Below are 27421 nucleotides of genomic sequence, written 5' to 3'. Positions count from 1 at the left end.
TTTGAGTAAAATGGAGTAAAGTTTCAATGCTTACAATGTCTTCTGCTGCTCTCATTCCTCCAGCAGCTTCACAGTTTTATAGCCTGGCTCCTTAAATATTCAAGTGTTACTCCATGTGAGCAAGGTGCCTGGATATATCCTTTCTATTACATAAAAGAAGCTAGACGTTGTTTTTGATTAATTTTGTTTCACTAACCTGTAAGGGGTGAGAATGTTAAGCGGAGGAGGCTGTTCACAAATGTCGTAAGTTTCTTGCAAAGGAATTGGCAGAGTTTTGCGGTCAAACAGCTGCTGGTCTTGAATCGTGGAACTCCGGAAAGCTTTTCTCATGGTAATGTCCTGCAGTGACACTGAAAGGGGATATTGCCATTTAAAAAAATTCCACCAGATAAATATTGTTTGGATTAATCTGGAATTGCCTAATGTTGGTTAAAATATAAAGCACTACTGCTTGAATCTCGGGCCTTTTACAGGAAATACAGATTCATCCAGCACTATTGCCGTGGCAAGATATTGTCAGGCTGTGTGACAAACATGGCTGTAATGTTCTAGCACATTTAGCTTCACAGGAAATTTTTCTCACCTAAATAGATATCAGAACTATGTCTCTCCTAAGTAGTTCAACAAATTGCATACTGTAGCTGTAAAATATAATTCAGTAGTTCAGAAGTACCTAATAACATTTACCAACTCTATTTCACAATCCTTTTGCTATTAAAAACTGCTCTCTACTGCTCTCTACCTTGAGGTATCGATTTTACCCTTATGGCATCAGCAAGCCAAACTTTGCATTCCATGCATGTAGGCAGCAGTTCCACGGAGGGCCCACTGAGATGCCAAACCAGCAAATCACTTAAGCTTATGCTACTGAAATCAATGGGCTTTAATGGGAGGTAATTCTGTGTTGCAGCACATGAAAATAGTCAAATGCTTTTTAATCTGTTTAATCAACATGACCCTTCTCTGTCTAATTCAGAGCCCCCTTGACTTTTAAGCACAGTCGTTAGGAATAATCAATTACCTTTATGTAAGATCCACAGGAAAACAATACTACATGAACACAACACATTAAACAGGGATTTCAACTATTTTTATCCACTCCTGGTAAAGCCTACATATCTCTCTCGATTTCAAAAGAGTCTTTTCTATTTCATTAAAATTTAGATAAAGATTAATGGAAAAGTGACCACAAGTGATAAGCTTTGCACTTTTAATTCTGGAAACAGTATACCTATTTAGTCTCATATTTCTCTCCCTCCCTGCTCTTCAGTTACCACACCTGTGAAGTCCAGGTGTGCCTCAAAGCTACCTTTGCAACCAGCATGAGACTTCCATTAGACAAAGCAGCAGATCTTTTCATTAGCTTGGGCTCTTTTTTAAAAATCACAAACAATGCTGAAAACAGTCTTCTGACATAGTAGCAAAGAGTACTTTCAGCACATACATTTTATCTATAAATAATTATGTTTATTTTATAGAAACAGGTTGGTAGTAATGCCCCTTTATGCAAGATGACAGGACAACTCTACCCCTGCCCTGCTATCACTGGGGCCTTTGGCAACAGTTTAAAGAAAAACCTGTTTGAGCTGAAAACTGTTTTTTTCACTCAGGTTCCTGTAACACATACAAGTGTTCACATACATACGTACATACACCAAGCTGGATTTCTACTGTATGATCACAAAGCGGCAGAAGGCAGGATTTTTTCCAGAAGGCTTGCAGTTCCTGGAATGTTCTGTCTTCTTACCTAAGCATATTGGCAACACCCTTTGTGAGGCTAAAGATGGGATTTATTTGATTTTCAGCTTGGCTTTTGAAGTTTATTACGCTTGGCAAGGTTGTGTACTCCTGGAGAAGTTTCTTCCTTTTTACCCTTAGGATCTAATTCATCACAGTGTCTTTTATTCTTTTTAATAGCTTTAATTAGCTGCTCAGAAGCCTTTTTAAGTGTGTGAAAGAAGTATTATAATGTCTGAATGTCAGCTAGGAGTCTCAGTTTCTGTAGGTATTTCTGCAGTCATAACTAACCCTATATATTTTGTACCTGTCATGAAGTACAGGTTGTTATCAGCTGGCAAAAGTTCAGTTAGAATAACTGAGGTTTAAAAATTTAAGTCTAAAATTTAAGTCTTAGATCTTTTTATGCCTTTCCTTTGGGTTGTTGATTATACAAATAACACTAAATGTACTTGCTCAGAGTTGCTTGGCAATCCTGCAAGATTTCTAACTGTCTGTCATATATTGGAGACATTTCCAACAAAAGTAAAACCTAGTATACTTCTCTTTGAACCTGTGTACATTCTGAAGACAATGAACTTAATCAATTTATTCTAATAAATAAATACAATACTTTGGTTTAATATTAAAACGCTCACAAAGTATTTGACACCATATTATTGACACTGTTCTACAAACTCCTTATTAGCATTCCATCTCTTCAATGAGCAAGCACAGACAATCTAATTCATAATTTCCCTTTTCTTGCTTAAATCTCTACATTTTGTACACAAATACAGGGAGATAACACACCAGAGGATAATCAACCAATCAATCAATCCCCAACAATAAGCATAATAATTTTCTCTTTAAACCTAAGATACACAGCAGAAGGCTTCATGGAAAGAAATACTGTAGAATTTCAAGCAGCACTTCCTATGCTGATGACCTGTACCAGGCATTCCCTGAAAAGCACACCATTATTCCAACCAACCGAGCACATCAGGACAGCATTACTCGGGAAAGGGAAGGATGTGGCACGCAGCACAGGGAGAATCCTGACATGGATATAAGTTGCCTACCCAGAGGGATCAGGTAAATCCCGTGTCACACACACCCAGCCTAATCCTGGGCTGTGCACGGTCTGGCTTCCAAAGCCACTTGTTCAGCTTGCCAGCTGGCAAAGAGACAAGAGCCCTGCATGCTCTACAGCCTCAGCAGGGGGAAGAGGTGAAACCTGGCTGGTGCCACAGCCACCCGGCTCTGGCTGAGTGACAAGCTGGCACTGCAAGGGCACTGGGCAGACTAATTGCATGTATGAACTCAGGTGTGAGAAGAGATGAGCAGCTGAAGGAGGAGTTGGAAAAGCTGCAGGCATTTGACTTGATGGTAAATTTAGGCTTCCAGTTGCTTAATTCCTAACTAGCACCAGAACTTTTTGTACAGCCCAAGACCCTAAATTTGATATGGATGTATTTTTCTGAAAGTCCATCTACTACATCACTTGTTCTCACTGCAATTAACAAAAAACAGGGTCTTAAATAATTTCCTTAAATGTTGAGATATTCACAATTTAATTTGAAGAGTCATTCAACAATCTAAACAAATGCCTGTTTGTCTTTATTGTGTCTGTTGTTTGGATTGTATGAAAAGACGTATTATATCAGCCAATCTAACTCTCTGTGCACAACAATATTTTCCACATAAGCAAAAACTGTCCATCAGAAAGCTAAACTGTCAACCTTTTGTATGCTTGGTTTTGAAAAAGAGATGCCAGTCCATTTTTACTTATAATCAACAACACATTGGGGGGGAGGGTATTTAAATTGTACTCTGATGAGATACAATAACTGTGTTTCTTTTGGGGTAAAATAAAAATTAAACAAAAGCACAACTGTAATGTGCATACTAAATAATGTTTTATCTCTTGGCAAGCATCTCATTAAACTGCAATCCCAAATTTGTAGTAAAAGTCAGGTATAGAGCTCACCAGAGCACTGACAGAAAGCAGCTACCTTTAACTTTTCAAATACATTAAAGACTACATTTTACTCCACCAGAGGAAAAAAAAGTTACTAGATTTATTTTTATTCTTTTACCGTCACTCAACCACACAATTTATGATTAGGTTCTAGGCCAAAAAATACCATTCTCTGTTGCGGTGCGGCTGTTTTTCTGTTCACTGTTGTATTTTGCACAAGTTTAATATTTAAGTAATGTTTTAATGTCAGTTCTATATTAAGTTGGTACACTCCATGTTTCCCCCTGTCTTTGTTGCTATGGTTCTGCCTGGGTCCCTTTTCCCGCCACTGCCCTGCCATTCCTCCCAGTTGCTAGGTAACTGTCCCAACCCTCTTAAGTCAGTCATTTGTTCCCTCCCCGGTTTCCTTGGTTACTGTGTAAACCCCTCCTATGTTTCCCCGGCAACCTCCCTGTCCATCACTCTCTGCCCACAACCTCGTACTAGAACCTTCTACTCTGAGCAAGGAGTGATGGAGCAGGAGTTGCTGTCCCTCCCCAACAAGCCTCCTATTTGTTACGATGTCATATCAATCACTCAGTTCTGTTATGTTACTGGCCAGGGGGTGAGTTGCTCCTCCCTTCTGGAAGCTGTTATCATCCTGTGCAAGTTCCCACCCTCTGGGCAGTTCCCTGTAGCTTTCCTCCTTTCCTGAATAAGCCTGGATCCTGCTGCGGAGACCTGTGTGCCTCCTTGCCTCTCTTCGTGCCCGTGCTTCGCCGCTGTGTCTGTCTTGCCTGTTCTACCAAGGTGCTGCACTCCCCGCCACGCCGCGAGGGAGAGCGCCTGAGGCAGCCACACGGAGCCTGCCGCCTGCCGGGAGCCGGGGCTGGGCGGCCGCGTGGCTGCCGCACCTAGGCTGCTGAGGTGCCTTTCTGTGTGGGCTAGTTCGGGCTTGGACTTTCACGCACCGCGGCAATTCTCCTAAAGAGAGTAAATAAAGAAATCATATATATTCCTCTTAGAAACTTGTTCTCTTGATACTTTTTGCAGAATTTCATCCTGGCAACTTTGGAGACTCTCAACTCTTGAATATCACAGCTGTGACTCCCTGCAGAGCTAAATGACTAGGGGAAATTACATACAAATCAAGGGACTCGGTTGCCCTATACAATTCCCTTTCTCTGTTCAAAATCTTACCCAGCAAATTGAAAAGTGCAAAGACGAAAAACCAACACTCTCAAACAAATAACTTAGTTGTAAATTTCCCACTAAAGGTAATCAATTGGTAGGGAGTGGCGCTGTTGAAAATTCTCTTAAGGTAAAGATTTGTGTGATTCAGTTCCTAAAGACACTGCAATCTCAAAGTCTGATTTCTTCCTTATTTATTTTGTACTTTTAATGATTATCCATTTAAACAATGACCAGAATGCACACATATTAGGTTTCTCTGCCATCAGAATACTGTGACTGTGGGTTTCAGAGTTGCTAAAGAGAGAGATTATTTCTGTAGATCAGACATCACTCTTGGGCCCGTCCCCTACACAAGAAATAGAAATTTTCTGAAATACTGGAAAGTTAAAGAACACTCCAAAACAGCTCAAGAACTCTTTGGATAGAGAAAGTATGTAGTAGAAAAGTAGTATGTTAACTACTACAGGTAAACAAAAAGAAGATGTGTATGTTAGAGCAATCATTTTAGGAGGACTCAGAAGCTGCTTCAAATGCAGCATGTAGAACAAGCAAGCCCTATTAAGATGTGAATTACCTGTGGGCATCAAGCACTGAATCTGCTGGTTAGTCTCAACAAAACCACCACATTGTTGAAGAAAAATATTTTGTCCACATCCCTCTTTTTATACACAGAACATGCACTATCATGGTCTTACCATGGAACTATTAAGTCTTGGACATGCTAATTTAAAATCTATTTACTTACTAAATAACCCATAGATTTAATCAAGGGCCTAAGAAAATTGGAGAAGGAACATGGACAGCAGTTGAAGCCCAGCCAGCTGCTCCGAATCTTGAGAGGGAGACACAATCAAATCCAACTTTCTTTAAGTAGTGATGTGCAAGGAAGAGACTTGCTATATAATTTAACAGTCTTTATCTGCCTTGGAGGGTAAAATTTTTAATGAATGAACTGACAATAGTGTTACTCTCCACTTAATATAGTACATGTGGAGATCATGACCCAACTTTCATGTGCTCCCTGTTCTTAATTTTGATTACATTTATACTCAGCAAAATCTTCTTCAGAGGCCAAAGACAGTGAGCTAACCCTTAAACTGGGGTTTGCTACCCTTTCCTTCTGAGTCTCACAATGGGCTGAATATCCAGACTTTAAAGTTGACCAAGTCTCCCATTTCCAGGAGTATACAGACCACAACTATCTGTCAAGCTTTTTAGGTTTTTGCCCTCATAGCAAACAAAACATTTTTGGCATTAGTCCAGCCAAACTGAACTACTATTGTTTTAATGACAGGGCAATATTTATAGAATGTTTAGAAAAACAACTAACATGTATTCAAAGGCAGAAGCCTACTGAAACACAATTCACTTTCCTGAAATGTGCCAGGCTGCTCACCCACAGCACTTCTGCCATTAGGTTTATTTAAGTTGCTTGTCAGAGTTGTAACAAATACGCTGTGGAAATCAAGAATTTGATACACCGCCTTTGAGATTAAAATCCTCTCTGGTTTGAGGTTTAAATAGAATTAGGCAGCTCACAATGAAAGAAGCACTAAATTAATACCAAAATAGTCTGATAAACTCTGAATTTAAGAATTTTCCTTCTGCCCTGATATTATTTATTTCTGAGTGATACAAAACTATTTTCCAATACCTCATGAATACATCAGAGCTGTACCATGTATCAGCATTTCAAAAGAGAACCATATAATTGTTAAAATTAATATTCTTTTCAAAACTGTCAGATTTCTACAACTATGACATTTTTCACTCTTAGCAGTACTTCACACTTAAAAGGCACAATTAAATTGATGAAAATTTGACCAATTAAGAGAAGTACTATTTTACTGATGCAATTTGCATATATATGGACAGAGTTAGTAATGTTACCTATAAACTATATATTTGTTATTTACTATAAAGTAAATACTGAAATGAAAAATGGTTGCAAAGAAACTATACTCAGGATTTATTTTCTCACCTACGAGGACACCTTATATTGCAGGGCTAGTGAAGCTGTTGAACTTAGTTCAACTTATAGCAAGAATGTGTTTTTTGAGTCCAAAAAGGACCCCAAATATTACTCTTGGATATATATGGGTTTGTTTCCCATACAATTGAAATAAAGTTGAGTTTACTGATGGAAAGCAGAGGATTTCTTTTTGTCTGCATACAAGTTTGGTATCTTCTGAGGGTAAAACCCACATGTATATGAAAATAATAAAGTATTTTTAAAAATCTATTAAAATATGAAATTAATAACATTGAAAAATCAATAATTTGAAAACAGTGTAATAATGCAAAGCAAACCCAGTTGATAGCAACTCTTTTATGACAGAAAAATTGGTCCTGAGGAGTTAGACTCCTAAAGACACAATCTTAACCTTGGTTTTATTCTTTCATAGAGATGTTGTAATAATTCAAAATGAGAAAACACACAGACTGTTCAAACAAATCCAGAGCTTTTTATCACTCTGACTCTACCAGAAACATCTTGCCAAGTATCTGCATCTCGTTTAGTGAATCTGACTTGGGCTGTTTTTGTTCATGTCACTTAGCTTTAAATGAATCTTAATTTCTTTCTCTTGTGTAATAGCATGGGCCCAAAGGAACCCATTAAATCTTCTATTACTGCCTCCTGGCAAAGAGCAGATGAGACTCATTTCACAAGTATATCCCATTTTACTCATGCTGTTGTTAGCTGAGTAGAAGTACTGAAAGTTGCTTAATTCTTGCATAGTGAGTTAAAAAAGGTAAATTCAAATATTCTCCCCTTTCCCTCCCCTTCATGCATTAACATCCTTCAGCTATTCTAGTCCACACTAGGACTAAACCTAAACTATTTGTAATGGATTTCTAAAGTCAAGCCCAAAACAGTATACTGAAGGGAAAAAGTTTCCTGATCCCTAACTTTTAAGGAAATAGAATATCAAATGTCTCCCCATCTCCTTTATCCTCATCTGGTGACTCATTCCAGGCAGACATTTGTGAATAAGGAGCACTGGGTACAGTTCAGGGACTGGATATTCTTAGGTTAATAAAAACAGTAATTTAACAGCTCCTGACACTGAGGACTGCATGTGTCCTTCTGAAGTACAAGCAGTGACTGCTGTTCTATGGTGTGACACACAAATCCAGGGGATCAGGTTCAAATCACCCTGAGCCACGCTGGACTTCACTGGGTAGATCTATTCCCAGCCCTGTTTCCTTGACTGCATTCTGTACTTTTCTTTAGGTATACAATTTAGCAAACACTACAGCATACACAGTTCTGTGAAAATGTGTTGGTATGATGCATTGGGGACTACACGCTATTTAAAACTACTTCTAGCAATTCTCTAACATCAAATAGTTACAGATTTTTGGTCCTGAAACCTAGAGCCAAACATGTAAAAGGCCTTTTACATAGCATAGTACAATTTTCTTGCTATTGTGTAATATCCCTGGATGCTTTAACTCAATGGCTTAACATGATCTCTTCATTCTATGGAAATGTGAATGATTAACATATTAAATATGATATATCAACATACATCCCCCTCTGATTTGAACCAAAACTAGGCTGTCAAGAGTAAATGCGGAAATGCCATTAACACTCCAGTGTGTTACAGTTTTTACAAGATTACAACTGCTGACAAATTAATTGTCATACATGGAAAGCGTTTTTTATTATTATCCAATCATAGCAAAAATGCCCTGGTTTGGGCAGGAGGAGATTTCTTTTTTTCCTAGTATCTGGCATAGTGCTGTGTTTGGGATTTAGGATGAGAATAATGCTGATAACACACTGATGCTTTAGTTGTTGCTGAGCAGTGGTCAAGGACTCTTCAGCTTCTAACTCCACCCTACCAGTGAGCAGGATGGGGGGGCACAAGGAGCTGGGAAGAGACCCAGCCATGACAGCCAACCCAAACTGGCCAAAGAGACCTTCCATACCATACGGTGTCATGCTCAGCACATAAACCCAGGGGAAAAGGTGTCTGGGGGCTAGGCTGCTGCTCAGGAACCGGCTGGGCATCAGTCAGCAGGTGGTGAGCAATTGCATTGTGCATCACTTATTCTGTATATTCTCATATTATTATTGATGTTTTCGTTTCCTTTTCTATCCTATTAAAATGTCATTATTTCAACCCACAAATTTTACATTTTTCCCCCTGATTATCTCCCTCCTCCCACTGTGGAACAGGGGTGAGCAAGTGGATGTGTGGTGTATAACTCCCTGCCAGGTTATAACAATTGGAAAAAGAGGTATACAGGAGTGATTTATGCTCAGTTATCAAGAGACTTGGAAAATCCCATTAATGTAAGAATTCCCCTAGGCAAGTCATGATTTTGTGGAAAATCTGCTACTAGCTGTGAGCAGCTGTCTTTCAAAACCTGTTCTAAAATTAATGTCATGCGAAATACAGAATCAAAAATTCCCCTTGCTTAATTTTGCTACTGGTGAAATTCTGACATCTATAACCAAAGAAAATCTGAAGACCACACTCCTGGTTTGACACTTCAATTTTCTGTATACACAACTGTAATCACACAATCTAACAATACACAATCATTATATCTAGACATTCAGAATTGAAATAGCTTTCCATAGTTTAAAATTGGATCCCACAAGCAATCTGAAGTTATTTTCATGATGGGATGTTCCTCCACTTTCTAGGTCTTAGCCACATAGTTTAGAACACCCTATGATGGGATGTTCCTCCACTTTCTAGGTCTTAGCCACATAGTTTAGAACACCCTACATTTTTTGAGGGTTACAATATTTTTCACAGCTGACCTGTGACCAACAGATATCAAAGAAGGCAAAAAAGCTTCATGGCATTTATGCATTAGGTGGTCAAACAAAACCTAGGCATCCTTTAAAATTCCATACAAATTCTATCTTATAGGCATGAGCTGATGACTTCTGAGAGTACTTGTTTTCTTAGTGCTAACCAATATTTACAATACTTAAAGTTATTTAGAAAGAGTCCGGGGGGTTATGCAGCAGTAATAAATGAAGCTATACAGCTGTAACATCATTCAGAAGGTAAGATGGTACAAGTTAAATGCAAAAACCCTACTTGGACAAATATTTATATTCCATGAGATATACCATGAGAATTAATAGAAAGGTTTAAAAAAGTGTATAGATTTATCTCCAAAAATTCACATAATATTACATAATATTGTTAATATTCCAAATATGTAACACTACTGAAGTGACAGATACTCCTGTAGGCATTTTTATGTAAATTCCTTAGTATCATTCAGTAACCATGAAAACGCTGAGCTCAGAAAGCTGCTCAAGGCTATAAAAAAACCTGTGGCAGAAATAGAAATGGACCTTTCTTATGATGCTTTGTTGTGTGTTCTTATAAATATGATTTAAACTATTAAATTATTATTTCCATTTCACCTATCAGTGCCGTCTGAGTGACAAAATAAGAAATCCCCCCTGCAGGAGGTAACTTACATTCCTCTTCCTTTGGATCGAGCTGTGTAACACTGACAGACAAGCGATCTACACGTTCTTGTAAGGAGTTGACTCTAAATGAGAAACTGTGTGCTTCATTGAAAAGTTCACCAAATATATCTTCAGCATATTTACCTGAAATATGGGAAAAAAAAATTCAAGCATACCACAAGACAGGCAAATGATTTCCTACTGTTTTAATTAAGTAATTCTAAGATGCATGAGTATCATTGTAACAACCTGCACTTACTAAGCCCGTTAAGAGTCCTTTAGAAAGCAAATAGAAGTTAAACACTTACTATGCAACTTATTTATCAGATATTAAATTATTTAATACATTACAGGACAGATATTCAGCTGCCATAAAATGATTTAACTATGCTGATATGCATGGAACTAGACTGCAGTTTCTTGGATATTTCTAAAAGGACAACTTCCAGCATCTGAAGCTGTTCCTGTCTGAGTGATAACTAATTTTTGAATTTACCTCAACACTGTTCTCAAAATGAACACTGCTTCCACTCCTCCTGTACAGAGAACTTTACAAAAAAGGAAGATCAGATATTCATATCTAGGTAAATTAAAACCAGCCTATTAAAAAATACACACTAAAATAATCCTACCTTGAAGGATCCAAATTCTAGTAACTGACCCATTTACACTGAAGTAAAAAAAAATCCCAAACAACCAAAAAAATCTCCTTTGTTCACATCAATGGGCATCATATTTTTAGCACAAAAGAGCAGGAGATTCAAATATTGCCAGAAAAGGATCAGTAATTGGTTTCTCTTCTACAGAGTACTCCCCATACTGCTTCCAATGCTCTCAAGACTCCATTTGAGAAGTCTGCCAATGTCACTGGAAAAACCCCACCAGAATACACAGCAGAATGTGTAGCCACACTTCTGAAATACAATGTGGTATCTTTCAAAACCTTCTATGATACTGTGCATACGTAATTCATGTACTGTTTGTGCACTTATGTTGGTTTTGGAAGTATCAATCTCACAAATTTCTTACTACCTGCTTTGCATTCAAGTTCTGACAGGTATAAAAGAAAAGGATAGCTGTGGAAATTCTATCTTTGGTGAGCAATACATCTGGAAGTATACATAAAAATGAGGACATTTTTATATAAACACATCAAAAGAACAAAAACTAAATCCCTGCAGGTACTGTGGAAACTACTTAAAGATGCTATGCAGTAAGCACAAGCCCAGCACATACCATTTATTAAGACTTAGGTAACAGCGATAGAAAACCAGCATGACTATACACAATGGAATATAAAAGATGATATCAGAAGAAATGTACAGAAGAAGAAAATAGAAGAGGAACAACTAGCAAACTAATAATAAATATTCCTTCAAAGACACGAGGAATAAGAAAGCCCGCCAGGGAGTCTGCAGAGCAGACAGGCAATGAAAATATGAAGGAATACAGAGAAGACAAGACCCCTGTGGACAAGCTAATTTAACACCTTCCAGTGGTGTCCAATGAAGGGAACTGGAGAGACCCTGATGCAAGAGCTCACTGTGGGAGGCTCAAAGAAATTGAAGGGACTATATAAAAATTAGAAAACTAAAGGAAAGAAATGACCAGCAAATATTAGGAACAATTGTACTTACATGCATTGAAACACAAAACAACAAGGTTCAAATTTTTTTTCATGGAACATCTTGAGAGCTTGACAGCTACAGACCCATAAGCTTGACATCCATACAATTTAGTATAGATCATTATGAAGAACTGAATTAGCAAACATCTGGATGACTCATGACAGAAGAGGCAGCAGTTTTGTAAAGAGACATTCTGAATGGTTTAGAAGCACATAGAGAGAGAGCTATGATCTGCTGAGATTTCCAAGAGAGTTCAGAAAGTCCCTAATCAAACAATTTGGGGAAAACTTAACAGATGGGGCATACAAAAGAAGTGGCACAGATAAATAATTCCTCAAAAGGTAGAAAACAGGGCATAGGAGTAAATCACCAGTCTTCAAAGTTGAGAAAGATGAGTTTTGTAAGCTTCTATGCTGAGATCCATGTTAATTAAGATATGTGTAAATTGCTTGAAAAAAAACGAGATCAAGTTTGCCAATAACAAAAAGTCATGAAAAAGAAACACACTGAGCATTAGGAAATACAGACAAACCTCAGCTGGTTGGAGAGGCTTCCAGGCTGAACAATGCTGGAAGCAGGGAGATTAGTAGGAATATCCAACATGTTGTCTTGCTCTCATTCTTGGAGCAACTACTAATAGCCATAGTGAGAAGCAGATCAAAGGCACTCCCACTCTGAACCTCTGACTTGTAGCACAAGTCCACAGAAAAATATAGATGGAAAGTTAGTAGAAGTCTTCTCAGCTGGCAATTCACCTAATACAAGACCTTCTAATATGTGTCTTGAAACTGAAAAGTTTATGTACCTGAAGCAAGGGAAACTACTTAAAATCTGATCCACTAAGAACAAGATTGTTGAAGTTTTAATACACAGATACTAAAAATTTAATGCATTTCAGATAATATGTTCAGAAATATTAATTATAATTAGATAACTCACATAACATTCAGAGACACACAAGCTAAAATTAAAATAAAATTAAAAATTTCATGTGTAGAATTAAAAATTAATTTAGGAGCTGGGCTTTAAAATCCAGTAACTTCCCTTTTATAGGTGTATTTTGAGGCTAAATTTTTATCTGTATCATTTCATTAGGCTTAAAATTAATCTACCTCATTAATGAGCTCCAATTGCAAATAATCTGTCCTGGAAATCTTTTCATTACATTGCATACAGCCACAAACATACTGCAAGGAATAATTTGCCTATGCTTATGAACACTAATCCTCAAATGGGAAATACATTAAAAACAACCTGTCGTGTTTGAAGTGGTGTGCCAACCATCATGTCTCCACCTACCTGTGTGTTGGTGGTCTCTTTATTTAGCCAGAGGTATATTTAACCAAATGCTTCCTCTAGCAAAGCAAAATGTTTTCTTTTTGTGAAATGCACAACTTCCATTCCAAAGAACACTATATGTGAATGTATAAGTATGTACATAACACACATAACCTAGTATTTGTGTCGCCATCTCTGTGTATTCTATAGGAGTCTGTCCTCGGTTTTGGATCACAAAGGACACAATTACAGGTGATAATACTGAACAAAGTGTCACAAACTCAAAAGTAAAAGAAAGTGTAAGAAAAAAAGCACTCTAGTAAACAAAGCTGAACTCATTCCACATAATTTATAGGTAATATGTCAGAAGAGTAAGAATGCAAAATTAACTCCATTATACACAATGAATATTCCAAAGTATCATCAACACTTCAGAAAATTTACAATATTATGGGCTTGCTTTACAATATTATGGGCTTGCTGAAAAACTCTACTCTTGTGTTGTTTCACACAGCACAATAAAGAGAATTACAGTTCCCTGTGACAATTATAATATAACGCCTTAGGATCCAGCTCACAGTTGGATACAAAATACCAGATCAGAAAGATCAGTGGTCTTGTTTGCCTACTAAATTAAATGACAATATACACTTCTGCAATTAAATTATTTCAATGTCTGTGAAAAGCTTATTTTGCTGTATTTGCAAAACCTGCTTGGCATTTGTTTTTATTAACAGAGCACTTATTTTTTTTTAATAAGAGCATACATTATTATTCAGTTTTAATTAAGGAATTTATTATTCACCTTATTATTCTTTTCATAATTTTTCCTCATGTATCTAAGGGCTCTGATCACAATTAAACCTTCAGTAAGAAAGGGATACAGGAATGCAGCTCTCTCTGGTGTCAGTCAATATCCTTTTTTGTGACAGACAAATAAAATGTCTTGGAAACAATGTTCTGTTCTCCCCTCAATAACATGCATGTACTTTGATGGCTTTTTGAACAATTATTTTTCTGACTTTTAAAACAGACCTATGAGCTGAAAACAGAACAGTAGCTAGTAGCTACTAACTGAAAATAGAGTAAAAATTATACTGCTTACTGCCTTCCTAGTTTTTTTAAATTAAAACCACCAAAACATCTATCACCCACTCAATTTCCATTCATTACCATGGCAATAAGTGTACAATGGCTTATAAAATGTCAAAAAAAAACTGATCAGTTTTACAGTGCTTTGCTTTCACCAAATTTTCTTTCTAATTTGTTTTATCTCCTAATTTCCTCCCATAATTTCTTAAGCATTTGTCCAACCTCCCTGGCTTTTATCCACAAATGAGTAATTGCTAATTTTCCAACACACTAAAATGAAAACATATTAAGGTTAAAGAAATGGGGGTTTTTGTCTTATTCTAGGGGACTGGGTATGTATCAGATGAACTGAAGTCAACCACAACCTCCACATCAGGTTCTGGACAGTATTTCAGTTATTAAATAAAGCTTGACAAATAAATGTCTTCAAAGACTTTATTATTGTGTTACTCAAATTCTTAGAATCACACCAAGGATCAGGACATACACTAGCAGTCCTCTCAAAACTCCAGTCCTTAAATCCACCTGAACTCCGGCTGTATTCTCCATGCTGTATCTGTTGGCAAACCCTAAGGAAAGGCCATTTAAATTAATCATTCTGCAACACTAGATCAGTTACCGACAGATTTAGTTACAGGCTCTCAGACAGCGAGTGGGACATGAGTCCTGAACCAGGACTTGTGGAAGAAGTCACTTCTTCACTATCTTTCTGCATTGTTAAAGAAAAACAGTTCCAAACCCTTCAACTGCAGCCCAGCCTGAAGCAGCACCCTGCAGATCACTTAGGTGTTGGCAGCCTTTGTGGAAGGTGCTCTGAATTTGCTGCAGCTACCTGGATAAACACACAGTGCTCAGTGCCATAGACCAGCATCGTTCTGGGAAATTCAAGAGGATGACTGGCAAAACTTAGGCCAGTGCAAGATGCAGCAAGCAGGACATTCAAAATCTTAATTATCTTAGCCTTAAGTGATCTGTCAGACTTTTGGGGCTCAGTGGTGTGTAGGTGTGTGTGTGTGTGTTTGCATATTTTAACATTTACAAACCTAAAATCTAACCCAACACATTTATCATTGAACTAAATTATAAAAATCCCTAATACATTAAATATGTGGCGACATTATTAAGTACAAAGTATAATAAAGAGTTATGTCACTAAAATTATATTTGATATTAAAATAGTAAATATATTGATATATTGAATTACATGAACCCCAAAATAATATTAGCTTAAAAATATGAGTTTGACAATTAAAAAAAGTACATATAAATTGGTAAAACATCTCAAAGAACAAGCTTGGAATTTAGTCTGCTACCCACCTACACACTATCATTCCTTGATTTCTATTATTTCATTCCTGTTCACGCACTATACAATATTTTTGTCCACTATATTTTCTAAAAAATAAAGGTACAGAACAAGAGTAGCTGTAAAACCTGTCATGTCCCACTGCCTATTCCCTTCCCAATATACTTATACTATGCAAAATTACATTATTCACTACTGAATAGTTCCTTTCTACACAACATAGTGTATTTATTAGAAAATATTCTCTCAGGATAATTAGTTACCACATAGGCCACTCACAATATATAACCAAGGTTCATTTATACAGCAAAACAGGAAAGATATTCTAAGTCTATTAATACATTTTTCCTCCTTCATTATTTCTTACATATAATTTAACATACCCCATAGCCTGTTGATTCAGCTTCAGATCTTCACTACATAATTTACTTTTTTGAAAAAAATGAGATGTATCTGAGTTTGAAAGTCTGGGGTTAATTCTCATCAGGATCATTTCAATCTCACAGCTAAGTGATTGGGAAACAGACTAAAAGCTAGGAGACTGAACTTGAGATAAGAACCTTGGTAGATCCTTGGGAATGTCATTGGTTATGGCTGAGCAAGCTCTGTAAAATGACATACTAAATACATAGCACTGATGCTAATTAGGAACTGTCATTATGAAAATGTGAGAGCAGTCCACAAGCATTATAGTAGGAGTATCAGAGTACTGAGGAGACAACTTGATTCCTTTAGCCAGGAAAATTGAACCAGATGTTTATCAGACAACCTGACCAGGGCATCAAAAGTATCAAATAAACTTTGTTAAAGGCCTTATCCAGAGCAGGTCTGATGCTTCTTGTTGACATCCAAAAAGAAGAAGTCAGCCTTCAAAAATCTTTAGCCATGGAAGTCGGAGATACCATTTGTTACCATCCACTGAGGACATTATCAAGTAAACTAGCTGAGATTACCATTATGTATTCAGAAATCTGTGAAAGAGACTGCTGAGAGCTAAACTTATGTGGAAAGTAGCAGTGCTAATGATCATTTCACAGGGAAGTCTTGCTCTTCCTTTCATTTCTAACAAAACCCCAGTTCACTGCTTTATGTAGGCAAGGAATTAATGACAGGTGGAGCTTTTTTCTGCTAACACATGGTTGCTTTCAATGAAACTTTACTGACCCCTTGCTCATCCTCTTATTACCATTTGGGATGGACACAAAACAGCATTGCCACTGCAGCAAAGACAACATCAAGAAATCAGAGGGAAGATTTTGAGAGGTTGGGGCTCTCTCAAGCTGAGCTAGCTTTAAGTCCATCAGTTTCCTTATCCTCTTGTGCAAAAAGAACACTTGTGTTCCCTGGCAATTGTTGTAACAGTGAATAAAGAGGAGTGACTAATGAAGAAAATTCACAATGAATGTTTTCCTGAACACACCTAGAAGGAGGATGGCTAGGGCAAGATGCAACACAGAGGTTCTGGAATACTGACTGAAGCTCTAGCTGCAGATCTGCAGAGACTTCCTTCCAGTCATGCAGCTTTGCAGGAACCTTACCATGTGCAGAAGATGCTGTTCACACAGGGTGAAAAGAGAGGCTGGTCTTTGAGCTCAAGAGGTTCTAAAAATTAGTTGCAGTCCCAACACCTTGCAGCTAGGTATTTCTGGAGAAATATTTCCCATTTACTGAATGTTAATGCCTTAAGTCATGACAAATTGAAGGTTTTCCTGAGCTGAAAAAGTGTTTCTCACAGTATAACAGAACAGTGTCTCTCACAAGATGAATGCTTTTGGGGAAGGTACAGTAAGCAAAAAAAAGAAAGAAAACTTAAGCACATCTGAGAAGAAAAAATAAGGGGGAGAAATTATTTTCTCCAAAGTCAGGCTTTCATTCCTGAAAACTAACAAATAAGGGGCAAGGAAAAGAAAGAATTAGATGAACACGGTAAAAATAGATATGCTACACAGTAAAGATAGAAAGAGGGAAAAGGCTACAAAAGGTTCAATGTTAAGTGAAAACTGTTTTCACTAACATATAAGGCACTCCAGCTTAGCAGAATTATGCAGCATTCTCTTTGGTTATGCAGAAGTAAATGAAAAAATGAGGAATGACATCTTTTATGATTGAATAAAAGGCCTAGTCTGAATGCTTGCAATACAAATATTCATTAAAGGCACAAATTCAAAAAGAGAATTCTCCTCCCTAGATGGAGGTGTCAGAGACTGGGGCTGAGAACAAACCCCATCAGTTAGGTTTCTTATGTGGTACTGAGATTCTGTTTCCATGGAACAGCTGAATAAAAGGAAAAACAAGATTGGTCAATAGCTGTGAACAAAATGAGGAGGCTACATTCACACAAGAGAACTATTTATCTGCCTTCTAACAATGGCACAGCTGCACAATGCCATCAGTTGTGTTTCATGTACACAGGAATGTTATAGTCTGACATACACCGATGTACAGAGAGTACCACTGTCTGTGCAATATTGCTGCAAACATGAGGGAAGCACTTCCTCAAAGCAGATCCTGTTAGAAAAAAAGAAATACAGGGAAGAATGGCTAGGAAACTAAAACAGCTGTTGCTGTTGTCCAGAGTTTCTGTTCTGCCACAGTGCTAAGAAAAGCTGTCAGAAAACAGATCCTTTTATGAAGTAAGAGAAGACTGGGAATACGGGGGGAAAAATTACTTACTGGCAATTTTGTATGTTGTATCATGACAGACTGACATGTTTCCATGCTTCAGGGATGAAGGCAATGACTATCACTCAAAGCAGAAATAAATATTTTGTCCTTTGATCTCTACTTCTTTTAAAGGTCAAAAAATTTCTCAAACTGAACAATTAGAAGCAGCACATCAAATAAGCTATGAAAGGTTTGATAATTTTCATGGAGACACATGGTAGTTATCACTGACATAGTGATGTAAAGCTCTTTAAATTTTATACTGAAATACAGGAAAACAGAATTCCTGTCATTTCATAAGTACTGTTTCTGCTTGTATATCCTATTTAAATGTAGTATCTAAGATCATAGAAACACAATCCTGTTCAGGTTAAAAGGCCTCCAAGTCATCTAGTGCAACACCCTGTGCAAAGCAGATCCAATTAGATCCAGCTGCTTGACTAATCCCGTTGAGTTGTTAATATCTCCAAAAATGGAGATCCAATGACTTATATGACAAAACTCTATGCTTATTTTTTCTCAATAATGACTTTTGGTATTGTTTAGAGTACTGGTGGCTCCAATTCCACGACAGCATTCTTCCTCTATATCATGTCAAAAGAGAAGTTAAGACTGCCTGGTCTTGAGAATCACAACCATAAGAAGATGGATCCTCTAATTGAGGGTAAGTAAGTGAAAAATCTTAGAGGCAGAGATGACTGATTGTTAATCAGGTCAAAGACCATTCATTTAAATTTGCATAACTTTACCAGCAAAAGCAAAAGCAGCTTTAGTTTAAAGAAAACGAGACCCTATCAGAGCTCTCAGTTTCCACCCTCAGAGTAAAGCTCATTTTGTCTACAACTTAAAGGCTGATTCTCAAACATACACATTATCCATGGAAGACAAAAAGGGAAGGACTGCAGAGAGCTGGTTGCCAGGGGACTGCTGCAAAACCATGCCTGCTGGCTGTGACTCACAGGCAAGTACTAAAATTTATCTGCATGTCAGCAGACCTTGCTGTTCACCCCTAACAGTGACACACCAAGTGAAGACTGGTTATTTGGGTTGTAGCATGAGACACAAAATTCCTATTCCAGAACTCCTGAATATTTTTGAATTTGTATTGCTCCTAGCATAAACAGGCAGCAAAGCTAAAAGAATTCTGGAACAAAATACTTTCACAAGTACCCAAACCTTTGAAATATGATCCCCATTTTTAAAGAAGAGTCTTTAGCACTGCTGAGAAATAAGGACTAGTTTGCAAAACATGTTCTATTTCAATTGCGGGGAAAAAGTTTGGGTTTTTGTTTTTGTTGAAAACACACACAGAGTATCAGGTAAAAACTTGGTATAAACACATGGAAGAACCACACGGCTTTTACAAAGGGGAATTATTCATAGTTATGGTTACATTCCCTTGCAAGTGTTTCTCTGCGCTCTGTGTCAGGCAAACCATGTAATAAATGTGTGAACATTCAACGGATATTCTTAATTTGTTTTATTCTTCCTTAATTGAGTTCTTTCTGTTCTAGTATTGCTTCATCCTGACCTCCTCACAAGCAGCAGCACATACAACATCAGATATAAGATCTGTATACCAAGAAAACATAGCAAAGGCAGCTGAATTTCAATAGGTGAATCTGAGACCGTGATGTTGAGTTAGAAGTTACTGTTGGGTTTTTAGGGTCAAATAATACCTCCAAATGAAAATGCCAAATATATATTTGGCATGCCACCTACAAAAGCAAATTCCCCAGATGAAGCTTATAATCAAGTAAGAATTTTTAAAATAAGCAAACTAAAATAAAATAATACAACATTAATAACAGTGACTTGGAAGGGGAGCCTAGTACATGAGCAGCTAGTTTGGGAAGGGTTTTTGGCAGAATGAAGCAAAAGCACAGATGGTGATCATATACTGCATCCTGATATTATATGCTCTTGGTTCACTGAAAAGTATTAAAATAGTTCTTTTCCTTTGTTGCTGCAGCTATATTAATAATGTTCATATTTATGTGTTGTAAGCATTCCTGTCTCAATTCCATAATTCGGTGTCCTCAATTAAGTCTTCCGCCTAATGGCACCCTAACAGCTTTCAAAGGCTGCCACAACAGACACCATACAGCATATCATCAGACCAATAATTAAATCAATCTAATCAACAAATTAGGCTACATCACCTGTGACTCTAAGAAAATGATGGAGCTGAAAGACTTTTCACATTGTAGATGTATATACATGCACATTTAAATATTTAATGTGTTGGTAGTTTTAGTAACATCCTAGTGGTTAAAAAGCACTTGCAGTATTGGAAATTCAAAATGTGATCATGCTGGTTCATCTGACAACTTTTTAAGTTGCTGTAACTTAAAGAAGAAACAAGTCAGAGATCAGCCTTTTCAGCAAAACTCCTTCAGAGTTTCACAGCCCGAGAAGTATTCACTCCTCTCAAGTGCACCAAAGATACAATTGTTGACAGAGGGAGAAGAAGGAAGAAAAATCTTTAAATATTTCAAATACAATATAATAATCACATTTCTGGGTATATTTCAATAGGTAACTCCTCTTTTTTCCTGAATGACCACAACATGACAAAGGGTTTAAGCGGAGAGAATTAAGCAACCAGTGATACATTTCTCATTAAGTCATATTCTCTACTCAAGAATTGCTCTAAGGTTAGCAATTACTGACTTCATTAATTACCAGCTATCTTTTCCTGTCATATTCCACTGGTAACAGAAATATATGAATGAAGTCTTTTAAGATGTGCTGCTAGAAAAGGTCCTAGTTTTCCTTCACAGACATCCATGCTAGACACTACCCACAAAAGCACTACATTCCAGACCCAGTGACAACTTTCTACAGAGAAATTGAAAAGGTGTTCCTACTTCGAACACTGTGACTGGAAAATATGTAAGTTCTAAATACAGCTATTAAGACAATGTACTTACTTAGGCTACTCAGTTGTCTGATTATATTTGCCAAGGAAATATTGGTGACACATTCCAACTCATTCTTGATACCTCGGGGCAGAGCTGTGTGGCACAAGTGCCGGGGGTCTATGTTCCTTTTTACCAGCGGCATTCTGAAATGTATCAGAGGACCAGCAAACCTGTGAAGAAAATAGACACAGTACTGTTACAATTTTAATTGTAAATATTTTACATTCAGGTTATGTCTGAAGTTAAATTGACTAATCTTAACAGATAAAAATAGCTCCATAGTACTGATAGAATTCCTTGCTCTGTAAATACCTAAATATTTTCTTCTTTTCCCAAAGAAAGATTATTTCATTCTCTCTCTTTAAATCTTTACCTGATTCAGAGTCCACTGAAGTGCCAAGTAATTTTTCACTGGTTTTGTTTTTCCTAACCCCCAAAAGACAGGAAAATCTCTGCGGTCCAAAACCATTAGAGAAAGATTGTGTTCTTGATGGACTACTTCCTTATTCAGTGCAAGCAAAGTCCAACAAAAAGTCCTTTTGTTATGAGGTCAAAGTCGAACTAGTTGTCGTCTGTTATAGTAGAAAGGTAGGTATGATTCATTCATTGTGTCATGTTACCAGCAGGAGTCACCCTTCTAATCTGAACATCACTTCTAAATCATACATAGTCAAGGTAGGAAAAGGGAAGATGTTGCTCTTCTCCCTACACTGCTACTGACAATTAATTCAGCTAACAATGCATCTTCCAAATATGAAAGTCTCCACAGTAGACTTGTAGTGCAATTCCCTCCGGGACTCAGAAATCCTACCCCTTCACAGTTTTCAAATTCAAATGGTAAATACATCAAGAGTCTTTACTAGTTCTACAGACAGCATAAGAATTGTCTCAGGCTGTGAATCCCAGGCTGATAATTTTCTGCACCCATGACACTGATTGGAAGGAGTTTCCCAGAGGGCAAGTTACATCCCTCATCTTATTAGTGCTGCTTATTAAGACCCGTTTACTAAAATGCTTCTTCACCAAAAGCTGATTCCCTAAAATTCTGTATTTTTCCATCATTTGTCATGTAACACTCTGACAAAACTCCCACTTGATATACAGAGAATGGATACACTTAGTGTTGGTGTAATTTATATTCTCCCCTCCCACTGCAGAAGAGATTACACTTTCTCCAGACCAAAGGAAAACAGGTTTTCCACAAAGCAACCCATATGCAGTCCTAGTTCCTCAACCATCCAGCCTACCTGTTTCATCTGTCCTCTGCTTAGAAGTTTTAGCCCAAAACGTTCTCGAGATGCAGCCAGGCTTTGTGTTGAGCCACAGAATGCACTTTCCCCACAGTATATATTTAGCCACTGTTATCCTTACTTGGTCAAAACTGAGAGGGTGTTTTTGCATAATAGGATAAGATAGAGGTGAAATTTTGCTGACCTAGAATGGCACAGTGAATGAGAAGATGCAAAGGTGACAGTAAAGGAGTACTTTCACCTTGCAGACTGCTTAGATTTCTCCTTGCCTGGTTTCCCGGGAGTATATTCTTTCACTGGAACCAGGGCTGGCTCATTGCTGAGGGACCCAGGTGGGATCCTTAAAGTGCACCTGAGAAACACCTCTGTGTTTCCAGGATCCAATTGCATCTCATTCATTGCATTTTAACATCATGTCTACCACCCTTATTTTCTTGACAGAACAACCAAATACTCTACACTTTTTATTTATTTTTATTTTCTAGAAATATCCCAAATCTTTCTAGCCACCAAGTACCTAAGTCCTGAAAAGCTAGAGTTTACACACCAACCAAATAAAATAAAAAGGGTAAATCTGAATGTGGTCTCAGATGGAAGCAATGAAAAAGTGTTCATGAACACTTAACTACAGGTTCATTATCATGGTTCCCCAAGAGAAAATAAAGGAACTGTTCTGTCCCTGTCAAAGAAACACATCAAATGATACATGAGCAATGTTCTACAGAAGCAATTAAATATTAATTCCAAAGTTGAGCCCTTTCTTGATTACTGCTTTAATGACAGTGTTGCATAAATACCAAGTAGACAAGTCTTTTAAAGATGGTCCAAACAAGTATGTAAATAAACATTTTCACAGAAAAATTTCACACTTTCAACATTTTCTAAATCTGAATAATGCTGTTGTGGCTGTCCTACACAAACTCATAGTAAAGCAAGAAAAGGTAGCAGTAGGAGCAGTAAGTATGCTGAAAGGTGTAGTTTTCAAAGAGGAATAAATTTGGAAGGGAAACAAACAATAGAAGATATAGCTGACACCTTCAAAAATTTCCTGATGTTTGAAAACTATGCAAAGCCTAAAGAGAAGATATTTACCAGATTCCCAGAGAAACAAAACAAGGGAGGCAACAAAGGAAAATATCACTTAATTGTGCTTAAAACAAAGGAGAAGGCAATTCACACAATGTTTAATAAATTCTGAAACTAATTGCCACAGGGTGCTCTATACAACAAAAGTACCTGCTGGTAATTTGTCCACTACGGACCTCATATTCTTTGCAGTTTGTTGCAACCACTAGAAGGTCTTGATGGTTCCTTCCCAATTGTAACTAGTGATCCCAACACAGGGAGTAACAGGTGTGCAACAGCAAATGGAACTTTACTGTACTCACACAATTTCTTCACTCCTATAAAAGATATTTTTCCTAAAGTAGTTCATAAAAAGAAAGCTGAAGAAATCTGAAATCACTATGTTTATTATATAGCTTTAGAGCTGTGAAAGAGGAAAAAACAAAAAAGGCATTGTTACAATCTTTTATATCCTTTAGGCAAAATGCAAAAAAAATGAATGCACACACCCTCCCCCCACTCCTCCCCCCGACCCCAGCTCCCAAACCATGCATTACCCAAGTCACTGAGGCAGCAAAGGAAAAATTCATTCCTAGATCATGAAATCCTGTTACCATGTCACTCCCAAGTAAGCCTGGAAAGTGTTGGTAACCCCAGCCAGGCAGAAGAAAGAAGCAGCTTGTCAGTGCATAAGAAGATCCCTCGGTTGAGAGGTTACATGACACCTCCTCAAAGGTTTGCAGCTCTCCTGTCACACAGCTCTCCCTCCCCTCAGCTCTGCTGCTTCCCAGCTCAGAACTCAGGAAGGCAAGTCCTCAAACACAGCTACCTCCTCTCCCCTGCAATTCCATGCAAATCTTTGGAGGCAGCTCTTCTGGAGTGAAGTGGCACTAGTTTGCACTCAGTTAACTGGAAGTCCTTTACTCCATAGTGATCTTAAAATGAAACTCCTCTTTACAAAGAGATGCCGATGTCTTTTGGAGAGCCACTATTGAAAACTCTTCTGCCCCACTTCCTATACATCCTTTGAAGCACTCTGAATCCACTTGAGAAGCCAACTCTAATCTTCTTTGCAAAACCCTTTGCTACTTCACTTGCACAATGGCTGGCACAAACTCATCCCCCTCACATATGCTTCAAGTATGAGTATAGGGTACAACTGTGTGTACATAACAGTTATGCCTAATGTTTTTGTTAAACTGCTATGCTTTCATATGTGATTTTTCAGGAATTAGGTAAAATGCTCAAGTTGCTTTTCAATTAGTTCCTATTACTTAAAAAACTAGCTGAACAATGGCACTAAAGAGAGCTAATTAAAATGTTTTCAGAAGAACAGCCTTCACGAGATTTGATCATACTTCTTATCAAAAAAGCAAGTTGTTGAGTGTTTTGCACAGTCCTCTTCAGCTATTAGGGGTCTTATATGGTGAGTGAGACTTCTCTGTGTCACAGTTCCCCCGCACTGCTGGCAGCAGCTCAGAAACCTCCTCTCAGGGTAGCTGCCCCCCATGCCCGCAGCCCCTGGCTCCGAGCAGGACAGTGTCCCCAGCTGCTGGTGCTCAGAGGAGGCCCTGGGGAGCACTGGGGTAGGAAACAAGCTACTGCTTTCTCTTCAACACCCTCCTGTAGAAATATTTCAGAATTGCAAGATGTGTGGAGAAATGTTACGTGGCTTATGAGAAGCTTGTGAAAAATCTGAGATGTCAGTAGTTACAGTAATGATTCAGCTTTTCTAACGAGTACAGGGAGACAAGTAGGAATGAAAGCGCAACAATAAGGTGGGGAAAACAAACCCTGCCCCACAGTTTAACTAAAAATGAAATCACACTTCAGTTTCTTTTTCAGATGACTAATGAAATTTCATGATCACATGGTTTTTATTAATGAAAGCTTACTTCTGATTGGGCTACATTTCATCCTTACTAAAAATGTCATTATTTTCTTAGCATTCATTAAAGATATTAATCTATTATTTTTTCTATAACATGCTAATAATCCAGCACTGAATGCCCTTGCTTTGATGGACTCAAATTTATTTCCAGCCATCTCTAGAATATATCTTTAGACCTCAGTATTACAATATTACTTGTAATTTTCCTTTAACAATGTGAAACAGCAATGCCTTTCATATGCCCCATTTAATTGATCACATTCCAGCTGCTGGCAGAACACACCACAGTTTCAAATGCAACAATCAATTTAACACTTCCTCCACCCACCCTTGCAAACACAAATAGGATATATAATAGTTTTTATATTTGCTTGCATAATCATGTACTAACTGCATTTACACTATACACAAGCTAATAACAAAACTTCAATGTGTTAACAAATCTGTTAAAATCAGAATTGCGTAAGTTAAAAAAAACAAGCTACTTCTCCTGGCAAATTTTCTTTTAACTGTATTACAAGACATCATAAGTCATACCAGTTGCAGAAAATCCAAAGATGAAGCTCTTATAATGCACTCTTCTACTATGAAAGGCAAATGTGCAAAGAATTTGCGTTCCTTGTTTTTCTGCAGCTCTCACTGCAAGATCAAGATCAGGTACAAGTTTAAGAAGAAACAGACACCTACAGAGTGGTGTCCTTCAACAAAGTAGGCCACAACCACCTACTGCTGAGTCAACATAGCGATTTTAAAACTCTGAAGGCAATTAACATCCATTAAAGGATACATTTCAGATCTGACAAGATGACAACTGACATCTTAAATTGGCAATTCAACAGAAATGTGTTAAAATTACAGTTTTGAAATCCTTTCTGTTTGTGAGCCATGTCACAGAATGGAAAACATTCTCCTTGGAACACTTCCCTCAAATCTCAGTCTTCTGCAACTCACTTTCAAAAATTTTTTCTAACTTCAACTAACTAGGAAATGACTTTATTGCAAATGAAAAAACATGTGAAAGCAAATAAATGTGGAATATATTACGGGAATGTGATGTTGACATCACTGCTCTTTAAGAACAAGCATAAAATGAATCACTGGCATCTTAAGACTTCCCATACTAGATTATGTATTCAAAAAAGTTGTTACATGTTTATACAATCATAGAATATCCTGAGCTGGAAGAAATCTATCATGTTCATCAAGTCCAACTCCTGGCCCTGCACAGGACACTCCAAGAATCACACCTTGTGCCTGAGAGTGTTGTCCAAACACTTCTTGAAATCAGACAGGTTTGGTGCTGTGACCACTTCCCTGGGGAGCCTGTTCCTGTGCCCAACCATGCTCTGGGTGAAGAACCTTTTCCTGATATCCAATCCAAACCTCCCCTGTTTCATGCTGTTTCCTCAAGTCCTGTCTCTAGTCACAAGAGTTTGGTCAACCTGAGGAGCAATGCCTATAAAGGGCATAGAATGGAAGTTGATAATTTCTTTTTTCATTAAACCAGAGTCACCACTAAAATATTTCATATTTTCTCTGTAGTCACAAATATGAAAAATACTGTTCCCCATGTACTAACAGCAACAATCTCTCAAAACATTCTCTAAACATCCTGTTGCTGAACTGATGATAAGAATATTTGAGGATAGATTGATATGTCAATGGGTCACTGAAAGCTCTAGCTCAATAACATTGTATAGGAAAGCATTTTGGTAGCAGGCCAGTAATTAATAGATTGTGAAAACCAACCTACTTCATATAACTATAAAATATATTTTAAATTAATTTGCAATATTTATTCTGTATTTAATATTGACTGACTTCTGTATTGTATTAATTGTCTGGGGCAATTAGAATTTTCCTCCTATAGAACAAGCTGTAATCATATCAGCACATCTGTCACATCAGATAAGCAGAAAAGAGAGCAGAGTCACAAATACGGGCAGGACCTTGAGTTCTACTCAATCTCTAAGGCATAATTAGAGTAATAAAAAATTATTTTTC

General features: G+C 37.5%; 1 protein-coding gene across 3 annotated transcripts in view; it reads right to left on the bottom strand.

The window, feature by feature from the left end:
* Positions 1 to 27421, bottom strand: part of WASF1 (WASP family member 1) — an 88404-nt gene that overhangs the window by 8059 nt on the left and 52924 nt on the right. For 2 of the 3 annotated variants that reach the window (XM_030944420.1, XM_030944418.1), the window contains exons 2-4: positions 21221 to 21381; positions 10329 to 10463; positions 197 to 350 (exon numbers count right to left, since the gene is read on the bottom strand). In XM_030944420.1, the coding sequence (XP_030800280.1) occupies positions 197 to 350; positions 10329 to 10463; positions 21221 to 21353 (422 nt within the window). In that variant the 5' untranslated portion in view covers positions 21354 to 21381. Of the gene's footprint in view, positions 1 to 196; positions 351 to 10328; positions 10464 to 21220; positions 21382 to 23697; positions 23717 to 27421 lie in introns of those variants that run through there. The other variant, XM_030944419.1, reaches the window with a different exon arrangement.

The sequence above is a fragment of the Camarhynchus parvulus genome, chromosome 3, assembly GCF_901933205.1.
Source record: "Camarhynchus parvulus chromosome 3, STF_HiC, whole genome shotgun sequence".
NCBI classification, from domain to species: domain Eukaryota; kingdom Metazoa; phylum Chordata; class Aves; order Passeriformes; family Thraupidae; genus Camarhynchus; species Camarhynchus parvulus.
The sequence above is the reverse complement of the archived record's forward strand: the minus strand, read 5'-3'. Positions and strand labels throughout refer to the sequence as shown.